At 35.4% G+C, this 11,844-nt stretch overlaps 3 protein-coding genes across 3 annotated transcripts; all 3 read left to right on the forward strand.

The window, feature by feature from the left end:
• Positions 1–5,155: 5,155 nt before the first annotated feature.
• On the forward strand, positions 5,156–6,355 carry LOC113381051. The gene has a single exon (XM_026620045.1). It carries the CDS (start codon positions 5,156–5,158, stop codon positions 6,353–6,355), a length of 1,200 nt encoding a protein of 399 aa, XP_026475830.1.
• Positions 6,356–7,432: 1,077 nt separating this feature from the next.
• Positions 7,433–8,338, forward strand: LOC113381052. The gene has a single exon (XM_026620046.1). It carries the CDS (start codon positions 7,433–7,435, stop codon positions 8,336–8,338), a length of 906 nt encoding a protein of 301 aa, XP_026475831.1.
• Positions 8,339–8,369: 31 nt separating this feature from the next.
• On the forward strand, positions 8,370–9,977 carry LOC113381053. Its single transcript, XM_026620047.1, has one exon. The coding sequence runs from the start codon at positions 8,370–8,372 to the stop codon at positions 9,975–9,977; it is 1,608 nt and encodes a 535-aa protein (XP_026475832.1).
• The last annotated feature ends 1,867 nt before the right edge of the window (positions 9,978–11,844 follow it).

Raw genomic sequence — 11,844 nt, forward strand, 5'->3', positions numbered from 1 at the left:
AAGTATTATACATGTGCTGCCATCTATTTTTAAAAATTTGTATTTCAATCGAGGTAACGTCAACCGCCAGACATAGCGATCTATTATACTTGTTTATCTATGGCCGTGAAGTTCGAAAGGACAAATATCATTGCTCAGGTAACCCAGTACGCGAGGCTTCGGAAGAACAAACATGATTGCTCTGGCAACCCAGGACGCCGGGTTTGGAAAGGAGAAACCGGCAAAACTCTCTCTACTTTGAACCACCGTAACTTACACTTCGTATACAAAAGTTAGTTTCTAAATTCAATTCTATATTTTTCTGTGAATAAACTTCGTTATAAATATAACCAAGTGTTACTCATATTCTGAATCATATGTATATTTATAAATTTCCACACTAATGGCACAACACTACGGTCGGCAGTCAACCTGTTATCAACATCTGGTTTTTGTGACACACTAAAATCCCGAGAATAGCAAAATGGCGTCGGCGTCGGTAGAGTGATTTGATAATTGCGCGGTTTACTTGTTGTGTTTCGTTTTGGTTTAAATTGTGCTATTTCAATTTGTATAAAAATGCCTAGAACAAAAATGTTTGCGTTAGTGTGTTGTGGTTGGAATCAAATCCCCGTTGTACGGATATATTTCTTTGAGGGGTATTTGCTCTACAGATAGATATGTGAATGCAATTATAAAATTAAAGTAGAAAAAAGGCAATAAAGTTAAGGCAGGCAGTAGCAAAGCGAAGGTTTTGGCTATTAGCGGTCTGTATATCTCAATGATTATTTCATAAAATGTATTAATATATTTTTAACAGAAAATATTGAATTTAGATGATAAGCACTTCTTGATAATATGATTGTTAGTGTGGACGGCGACTTAGATGTTCCTGCTAAAAAAATTAATGGAAAATATTGTTCAGGAAAATGCATGGTAGAGCAGATAGTTGCTCTATCGAATCGAAGATTCTAAATCAGCAGAACTCAAGTGCTCAGAGGACCACGTTAAAGCAGTCCCTCTGACAATTTCTTTTAAAGGTACAGTATAATATTTAAAAAATAATGTTTTTTATATTGAATCACTACATATTCCTATTGAATTTGTTACCACGGAAATAATAGAGAGTGCACATGTGTGGCTATAGCTGCATTGGAGCTTGCATATAAAACTCAGAATGAGCTGGACAAGATCGAGAATATTGTTACGAATGTGTGGGTGAGGACCCACACACGGATGTAAAATAACACATTACTACCCTTCCCACTATATGCGTATGAGAACCATCTCTGAGGGTGTCAAAAGTCCGCGGCATTACGAGTCTAGGAACAGTCTTGATGTAGTCGTGGTGAGGGTGTGAGACGGCAAACGTGCGGTCCGGCGAACAAAGATGCTAATAAAATGTTTAATGTAGCCTAGAGGACGTCATGGGGGAACAGCGTTTCGGGAGCTGTCCCCAACCGAATGTAGACTTATTATTAGTGTAATTAGAAAATGTGATTGTTAAGTGATTGATGTGAATCGGGCCCGATGTATGGACATGTGATGGACACTGGTTGCGCCGTGGTTAAGCTAAGCCTAGAATAAGTTGTATGTTGAATAAGAAATGTTTTAATGTTTTAGAATTAGGGATTATTATATTTAAATATAGGTTAGTTAATTAAGTAACGAACAAACGCCTTTTCATTAGTAGATTCAAAGTAACCTTACAGGATCGCGACATCACGGTAAGGTTGTAGAACGACCGCGAAATGTAACAACGATAATAAATGAGAGCATGAATCAAGGAGAATAGTAATAAATAAAACGGAATTAGAAATTTGAAACTGACAAAGTTGATTGATTTGACTCTAGGGTTTTGAGTATTCTTCGAAAATGCGTGTGGCGAAAACGCTTTAATCAAAAAAAAAATAGGAAACGCGGAACTGAAATTGAGGACGGTCCCGTCCGTACGTGGGGTCGCACGTCCGAGAATTGCGACATGAGCCGCATCGCGGGCGGTATGCACTCGTGATGCAATAATTTAAAAGTTTTTTTTTAGTGTTTTAGAAAGTTGGACTTTAGAATAGTTGTAAGATGATAGGTTTTAAAATTTGTAGGAATCCGTTTTTTTGTCTCGGCCAGGGGTTTACAATCATTTTCGAACACATGTGGCTATTTGTAAAATACGAGCGAATTTCTTTTTTTAGTTTAGTTTTGTTTGCGCTATTGCGTTACAGTATTTTTTTTTTATTTAGTTTATTTAAAAATTTAGAGCAGTTTTGAGAATTGCGGAGTTATTCGCCTCCGTGTATATAAGGTGCCGAATATTTATTTGGGAATGCGTCGAAAACAACTGGTTACAGGGATTTGAATTGTGGCAAATTTTGTTAGGTAGATCACCACCACCTGGATAGCTTGTATATAATTCAGTGCAAAAGCTCTTGGTGACACCGATTTTCGATATGCATTTGAATTGATCAGGGTGTCTTTGGTGATTTTCAATTAGAGCGGAAATAGCCACCCCGATCTAATTGTAATCAGTCGAACCCACTGACATCAAGGTTGATACGGCTCATACTGCCAATAGTGAAATGGGATTAGAAATTTTATTTTTATATTTGATAGTTTTTTTATGGTTGTCACTTTTAAAAAATATTTAGAGCTGTTATTATTACTATTTTTTTTAATTATTGTTAGAGTGTTTGTTCGTCGTACGTAATGATTGATATTTAGTTTTCCGGTAGAAAAGATCGTTAAAGGAAACATCGAAAAAAATTTATTTTCTTCAGTTTAAAAAAAAAATCATAGATTTCTCGTCCCTTTCATTCAACCGGTTATGTTATTTTGCAATTATTCCATTAGCGCAACAAGACGGCAGTCACATGTTTATTTAAGTATAGATAAGGTAAATAGGAATAAGGAATGCAATAATTTAGTAAGATCATGATCGCAAAATAGGAGATAATTAATAGATACGTAGTAATATTTAGTTAGATAAATTTGCGAGCGCGTACGGTCTATGTGAGACGGAACTATTATTCGGGAAAAGGGGCGTGTACAAGATATAGGAAAGACGCATAGCAAGTACCGAAGCGACAAATACGCAAATAGGAACGATTAGGCGTAGGACACGAGATGGAAAGAATAGAAAAGAAATGAACAGAGGGGGATGAACTGGAAAAGAAAGTTAAATGTAGGATAGATACATATTAGTCGAAGTTCACGCGTGAGCAAATAGAGAAATAATTACATATGTACGTTAGTGATTACATATGTACGTTATTAGTGTAATATTAAACAAAATAGGATAATAACAAATAATAATAGCAAAAAAATCATTAAATGCTAATAAGAAAATTAAATACAGTATTATAGAAATTTGTGTGAATCCCGTGTCGAGTTTGGTGCCAGCAGATGCGTGTGGAGTTTTATTACGTCGTTATTTTTTTCATCGAATAAAGCAGAAATTAACAATATTCCGACGTCGGTCAATTAAATTTGAAATAATAAATTAGAGTGTTTATTTGATTTTTTTTGTGTGTGTTTTTTTTAAATAATAATAATAATGAAAATAAATAACAGTGGTGTTCAAGAGCATGCGGTAAATACAATTTGGTGTGCGCGCGCAGTTGATGTAAATTAAAAGTAAGCAAATAATAATCAGACACCGTTAAGTTTAAGACCCGGTTATAAACTAGAATATTCAAAGGATAATAGTGCTAAGTTTAGTGGTGCCCATGAACACGTGATTAGGTACAATTAAGTTTAAGGTATCGTATATTAAATAAGTTAGAAGTTAGTGAATAAGGAATAGAAATCATTAAATTAAGAGGATTATAAATTAAGACTAGGGTAAGTGATAATATTATAGAACCTTTCATATTATTGATATCAATACCGTAAAAGTTTAAGCAAAACAATCCAGACTTACATTTTTATCCTGTACAATTGTATGCCTTTTTTATCGTTTTTCGTCGTTTGAGATATTTTTGTGATTTTGGGGGTTGCTCTCGGTTTATTTCATTTTGAAGTTATAAAGTGTAAGAAAGCAAATATAGTTAGTTTATAAGAAGTATGCCGTCTACCAGCAACATGAACAATCGTGTTGTAACTCGTCAAGCTGCACGTAATAGCGACGAAAATTCGAACAGCGACGGAAACCAACCGCGAGCTGATGTAGGAACGAGCGACACGGGGGTCGAAATTTCTGCGGGCGCGAGTAACGCGTCGAGTCACGTCGGGGTTGCTAGATACCCGGTCTTTCATTGTGGAAAGTTTGGGGGTAAGGGTGCAGTTTCAGAATTTTTAACAGAATATAAACAAGCGGCGAAAATAAATAGATGGTCAGATAGGGGTCAGATAAGATTTGCAAAGCTATATCCTGGAAATGACTGATTTATGCGATAGAGTAGATCATAACATGAGCGAAATGAGCATTATAAGGTACATAACTAGAGGGTTACGTCCGCGATCGTTAATTATACAAGCCGCGCAGTTTTCACACGAGTCGTTACAGCTATTCACATCGTCGCTATTGCGGGCTGGATAAAATATAATTAATTATGTCGCCATCTAACGGTGTGCTTTAGAAATAACCAAAATCTGGTAGGGGAGCTTTTGACCCGCCATTTTGAGTTTTTGATTTTATTTTTTATTATTATGTAAAATATAGTTGTTTAAAATACATGGCTAAGACAACATCGTCGTTTTCATTTAAGTATATTATACATTTTGGTCCTTCGAACCGGATCCAGTGATTAAAAATTACAGTCCACACTTTACAATTTAATATACGCGAGTTCGTCAAAAAATAAAGCCAAACAAAGCTCTACGTGAATGAAAACCCGGGAACCTGAGAAGCCGCCATTAAAGCTTGGAAGCGTCGCCTGGAGTTCACTGGAATTGGAACAACTACAACTAAAGATCACAATTGGAAATACAAGTAAGTCCACAATTAGTCTAAAACCATTTCAAAATTGCTTAGTATAATTGTTTGTAAGGTTTAGTCTATGTACGGTATACTTTGTCATTGTGGTTATTTAATAAATCGGGATAGGAATTAGGAGCATATTCCTATTATATATCAATATAATTTTCCATTACATACAAAACTACGGATTTAAACAAATTGCGGTAGCAAATTTATATATAAACTATCGTATATTTTACACGTGCGTTTCTTGTAAAATTTAAAATGGCGGACATTGAGACGCTCAAACAACAAAGGGCTCGATTGATAAAATCTATCGCGCTTATTCAGAATTTTATTAATAACTTTCGAGAAGGAGATAGCAAACATGGCTTAATCCTCAGAAAAAAGAAACTAGTTGAGATTCTTCAAAGTTTAGAAGAAAATCAAACTGAATTAGATGTTAGATGTCCAGGAACTTACTCAAAAGAGTATGAGGAGTTATTTGATTTACATTTTGAATTGTCAGCTCAAATTGAAGATATCTTAGAAAGTAGCATTAACGAAAACAAACCAAATATAGATTTAAAACATAGGCAAGTTAACATCAAACTTCCAGACATAAATTTACCAAAGTTCAATGGAAATTATTCGGAATGGAATGCATTCATAGATATTTACAATTCACTTATACACAACAACGAGCAATTGTCAGACGTTCAAAAACTTCATTATTTAAAAGGGACATTACAATCACCAGCATCTGACTTAATATCAAATCTTTCTATGACCAATGAAAATTACAACACGGCATATAATTTACTGCAAGATAGATACAACAATAAATACTTAATAATTACATCACATCTACAATCTCTAAATGACATAAAACCTATACTACGAGGTTCACATGAAAATCTACGATCATTTTTGAACCAAGCGAGGCAACAGACGCAGTCACTAGTAACAATTCACCAAGATGCAGTTTACTGGGACATAATTTTAGTTTTTCAGCTCACAAATAAATTAGATCACCATACTCGTTTAGCTTGGAGTCTATCACAACAAGAAGGAGAGCTACCTACATTAAACAAATTTTATAAATTTCTTGAAACCAGATCATGTGCGTTGGAAACAGCAACCAAGACTGGAAAGATAGAACATTCCGGGGTTAAAATCAAATCTGTAAATATAGTGTCTCAAGATAATCAGCACAAACCATGTGTATATTGTAAATTAAAAGGACATCGTGTATATAATTGCTTCAAATTTAAGAAACTACCAATAACACAAAGACAGGAAATTTTAAAACTTAATCACCATTGCGAGAAATGTTTAGAACCTGCTCATTCACCAGATGTATGTAAATTCAGTCAGAATTGCAAAATATGCCAGAAGAAACACCACACAATGATGCATGTATATAATGATAGTGAAGTGAAGCTACGCAAAAGGTACTATTTTCACAAGAGTCCAATTCCATAAGCGTTTTGTTAGCCACTGCAATCATCAACATTGAAAACACTCGAGGGGAGCTTTGTGAAGCAAGAGCACTATTGGATAGTGGCTCACAGACCAACCTGGTCACAAAAGATTTAGCAGAAAGACTGCAGCTCCCACAATTTAATTCCCGAAACACTCTGAGTGTACTACAGGGCAAGTCACTAGGAGTATCTAAATCAACTAAAATCAAGATAAATTCAATTAATAGCTCATATAGCAGATCAATAAACTGTATTATAATAGATAAAATTACAACAAATTTACCTGCACGAAAAATTGATGTAAGTGACTGGAAAATTCCAAATAACAAAATTAGCGGACCCTTCATTTTCAAATCCTGGGCCAGTTGACGTACTAATAGGAGCAGAATTATTCTTTGAAATCATACAGCAAGGTAGTATAAAACTAGGCTATAAACTTCCCATGTTGAAAAACAGCAAGCTTGGATGGATGCTTTCAGGACCATATAAGGAGCCATCGATGCAACCGAGTTATGTAGGATTCATTTCCAATGATCAATTAAATTGCGAAATAACAAAGTTTTGGCAAATCGAAGAAATAGACAGCAGTCCTCCAATGCAGGGTTCGGACAAAATCTGTGAAGACCACTTTTTAAAGACAGTTCACCGACATGAAAATGGAAGATATGAGGTGAGTCTACCATTTATTGAAAATAGAAAGTCAGAACTTGGAGAATCATTCCATCTAGCCAAGTCACGCCTGTTAAACCTGGAAAGACGCTTTAAATCAGATAAAAACCTTTTGAATAAATATGCAGAGTTTATGGAAGAGTATATTCGGTAAGGCCATGCGCAAGAAACCACAGTGATACAACATTCAACTCAAGAAAATCCAGTTTATTATCTTCCACATCACCCCGTTATAAAAGAATATGGTACAACCAAGTTGCGGGTAGTATTTGATGCTTCGGCTAAAACATCTAATAATATATCATTAAATGACATCTTACATACAGGACCTAAGCTACAGCAAGAATTAATATCAATACTAATTAGATTTCGATGCTGGAAGTATGTTTTTATAACAGATATTACAAAAATGTACAGGCAAATAAAAGTTGCTAAAAAAGATCAAGAAGTGCAAAGGATTTTGTGGAGACGTGACCCAAAGGAAGACATTCGTTGTTATAAATTAACAACAGTAACCTATGGCACATCTTCCGCACCCTATTTAGCAATTCGTGTTTTGAATAAATTAGCAGAGGATGAAGAAAGCAGTACACCAGTAGCAGCAGATATTATTAAACAAGACTGCTATGTAGACGATATAATAACAGGAGCAAACTCCATAGCAGATCTTCATATTAAATCTGATCAACTTGTGACAATGCTTGGCCGCGGAGGATTTTCTCTACACAAGTGGTCCAGCAATAATCAAGAATTTTTAAACACAATTGCACAAGAAAATCAAGAATTAGAAAATACGTGCTTCATTGATAAAACTGGAATAATTAAAGCATTGGGGTTATTATGGAACCCGACAGAAGACATTTTTAAGGCAACAATTCCATCAGCATTCCAAAGAACTTTCACAAAAAGAGCCATTTTATCAGCCATATCCCAAATCTTCGACCCAATGGGACTTATAGCCCCAGTCGTAGTCAAGGCGAAGATGATAATGCAAAAGATATGGAAACAGAAGACTGATTGGGATGAAGAAGTTCCAGCAACAATTAAAGAAGAGTGGAAAACCCTTCAAAATCAGTTCACTCTTCTAAAAGAAATAAAGATTCAACGGTATATGTTCAACCAAGAACCAATAAAACAAATTGAGTGCCATGGATTCGCTGATGCATCAATCGCAGCATATGGAGCATGCATCTATATTCGGGCAATATATAACAATAATTCTATATCATCAAGGCTATTAACTGCCAAATCAAAAGTAGCACCAATCAAGAATGTGACTCTGCCACGACTAGAACTATGTGAAGCACATAAGTAAGGTAATCAATATACATTTTCACAAAACGTTCATGTGGAGTGATTCAACCATTGTTTTGGGATGGTTAAAAACTGATCCCAGCAAGCTAAAAATGTTTGTTAGCAACACAGTGCAAGAGATTCAGGAAACAACATCCGGAATAATATGGAGTCATGTATCTTCACAGGACAACGCAGCAGACATAGTTTCGAGAGGAGCCACTCCTCAGGAAATAATTGATAATAGATTATGGTGGTTTGGTCCAACATGGTTGTTATCAAATTCAGAATGGCCCAGCAATAAGTATGAAGAAGTGCCAGTAGAAGATATGCCAGAACTAAAAGTGCTGCAAATAAACCAGCCCAATATAAAATCAGAAAACATATACTCAAAATATTCAAGTTTTAATAAATTAATTAGAGTTATTGCATACTGTTTGAGATTTAACTTAAAATTAAAATATCGTCATAATAAAGATACATTAACTTTGAGCACCAGAGAATTAGATTATGCTCACAATGCGATAATCAAATTAGCACAAAGAGAAGAGTTTAATAAAATTATTCATGAATTAGAAAGTAATAAGTACACAGGATTGAACACAAGTTCAGAATTAAAAGGTTTATACCCATTTATTGATTCTGAAGGAATATTGAGAGTGGGTGGTAGAATAGACCAGTCAGATCTTACATTTTCACATAAACATCCGATAATATTACCTAAAGGACATCGGATTACATATTTAATAATAAAACAAGAACATGAACGTTTACTTCATGCAGGTACTCAGGCAGTATTGATGAACATAAGAAGAAAATACTGGCCAATAAATGCAAGAAATCAAATTAAGGGTATCATTAGAGAATGCATCAAATGCAAAAGATTTCGAGCTGAGCAATCACAACAATTAATGGGATCGTTACCCAGAGATAGGGTTATACGTCAACGACCATTTTTGTCAGTTGGAATTGATTATGCAGGACCTGTTCTAATACGATCTAGTCGTTTAAGAAAGGCTCCTAAAACTAAAGCATATATTGTCATCTACATATGTATGACAACAAAAGCTATACATTTGGATTTGGTTACAGAGCTCTCAACAAAATCATTTTTGGCTCCATTAAAGCGTTTTGTTTCACGCAGAGGTGTATGTTCTACAATCCATAGTGACAATGGAACAAACTTTGTTGGAGCTAGTAGACAATTAAATGAACTGTATAAATTTTTTAAACTAGAAATCAACAGAAAAAACATTATTGAATGTGTAGCAAATATGGGTATCACATGGAAATTTATACCTTCCCATGCTCCACACTTTGGAGGCCTCTGGGAAAGTAATATCAAATCTATGAAACATTACTTACATAGAGTTATAGGATCCACATGTTTGACCTATGAAGAATATTTGACTTTATTAATACAGGTGGAAGTCATACTAAATTCCAGACCATTAATCTCTTTAAGCGATGACAGTACCGATACTATATATTTAAGTCCCAGTCATTTTTTAATTGGAGACCTTATGACTGCCATCCCTGAACCAATAAATGACAAAGTTATTACCAATAGATTAAGCATACACAAGCAAATCACAGCAATGCGAGATCGGTTTTGGCTTTTGTGGTCAAAGGCCTATCTATCAGAACTACAAAATATTTAGTAATAGGAATTAAAAAATTTATGATACTTATCCTTAGGATTAAAATTTCCATTTAGAAATCTTTTAGTATATCATGTTAGATTTAGTTATCCATAAGTCCATATTCATTTACAATTTTGAACCTTATACCGTTATCATGTTATATTATATTAATATCTTTATTATTCATGCATACTAGGTTTAAGAACTCATGTCACATATTATTATATTGTCTAGGTTATATGTCATGTCATTTCTTTTCACAATTCATAGGTTATATCTTAATATATCTTCGGGTTGTATTCTTTAATAAACTTTACAAATTGTTGTAATGATGGATGCATACGCATCGGGCGGGAATATGGATAAAATATAATTAATTATGTCGCCATCTAACGGTGTGCTTTAGAAATAACCAAAATCTGGTAGGGGGGCTTTTGACCCGCCATTTTGAGTTTTTGATTTTATTTTTATTATTATGTAAAATATAGTTGTTTAAAATACATGGCTAAGACAACATCGTCGTTTTCATTTAAGTATATTATACACGGGCCGATGCATATAGGTGCGTGTATGATTTAGATAAGGGTGAGCAAGAATTAGGCGCTTTACGCCATACCATAGAATCTTTATCGGATACGATTAAATCGTTACAAGTCAACCAAAGCTCGCACAGTTTCGGAGACCCTACGCATTTCAGAACTAGTCGCGATAGACCGAATAGGGGACAATTTCGAAACGATAGGACGATGACGGGTCGAATTGTCTGCCATAATTGTAATCGAACGGGGCACTATCAAAGATTCTGTCCTGAATTATTTAATAACACGCAGGGTGCCAGAACCGACTCTCAGAATTTTCGGGCACGCCAGCCGCAAATACGCCGCTATTAGCGGAAGTAAAAATACCGCGAGAGTCACCGAATAAGGCTGAACCGGCTGTTTTAGAAGCGACGTACATTATACTAGAGGTCAATAAAATACAAACAGAAGTCCTTATCGACTCGGGGGCTATGACATCTGTCGCGGGATCACAATTCATTAACAAGAAATTTATCAAACCATTAGAAGCGAGTAGGGCTGTGAGTTTCGGATTTAACAATCCTGTTCGAATTTTAGGCACCACAGTAATATTAATAAATTTTAATGAAAACGCGTATTTAAATTTCAAACTTTTTGTAATCGACACTCCAAATTCAGCTATTATCTTAGGAAACGATTTTAACCGATTGACCAACGCGGAAATAAGCTTCAAGAACAGACGGCGAAGTCTAATTCTTGAAGCGAAGGTAATTCGCGAGTATAAAGGCCCGTGGGCCAGTCCGGTAGTGTTAGTTAAGAAAAAGACAGGGGAGTGGCGTTTTTGCGTAGATTATCGAAAATTGAACAAGGTGACAAAGCAAGATAAATATCCCTTACCGCTAATCGACGAGATTTTGACATCATTAAACGGGTCGGAGTACTTCTCAACATTAGATTTGAAAAGCGGATATTGACAGATACCGGTGCGGGAAGGCAATCGCGAGAAAACGGCTTTTATAACGGGCGACGGACTCTGGGAATTTAACGTTATGCCATTCGGGCTGAGTAATAGTCCGGCAACGTTTCAGAGGTACATGGATCGGGTGTTGGCAGTTTTAAAGTGGAATAGTTGCTTAGTATATTTAGATCACATTATTATTAAGGCGCCTAATCTGTCGGCGCATAACGAGCGATTAAAGGCGGTGTTAAGCAGAATTCGCGACGCGGGACTTAAACTAAAACCGGAGAAATGTACGATAGGCTTTTCGGAAATCAAAATCTTAGGTCACGTGGTAGCACAAACGGGCATCTCGCCTGACCCCGATAAAATCCTGGCAGTAGTAGATTTTCCAACACCGAAACGCGTA

This window comes from Ctenocephalides felis, unplaced genomic scaffold (genome assembly GCF_003426905.1).
Source record: "Ctenocephalides felis isolate EL2017-DRISC unplaced genomic scaffold, ASM342690v1 CF-g0.4_SCAFFOLD_02538, whole genome shotgun sequence".
NCBI lineage: Eukaryota > Metazoa > Arthropoda > Insecta > Siphonaptera > Pulicidae > Ctenocephalides > Ctenocephalides felis.

Bases quoted from the DNA above. Each gene is read 5' to 3' on its own strand.
- LOC113381051 (XM_026620045.1), top strand. From the start codon at position 5,156: ATGGCGGACATTGAGACGCTCAAACAACAAAGGGCTCGATTGATAAAA.
- LOC113381052 (XM_026620046.1), top strand. From the start codon at position 7,433: ATGTACAGGCAAATAAAAGTTGCTAAAAAAGATCAAGAAGTGCAAAGG.
- LOC113381053 (XM_026620047.1), top strand. From the start codon at position 8,370: ATGTGGAGTGATTCAACCATTGTTTTGGGATGGTTAAAAACTGATCCC.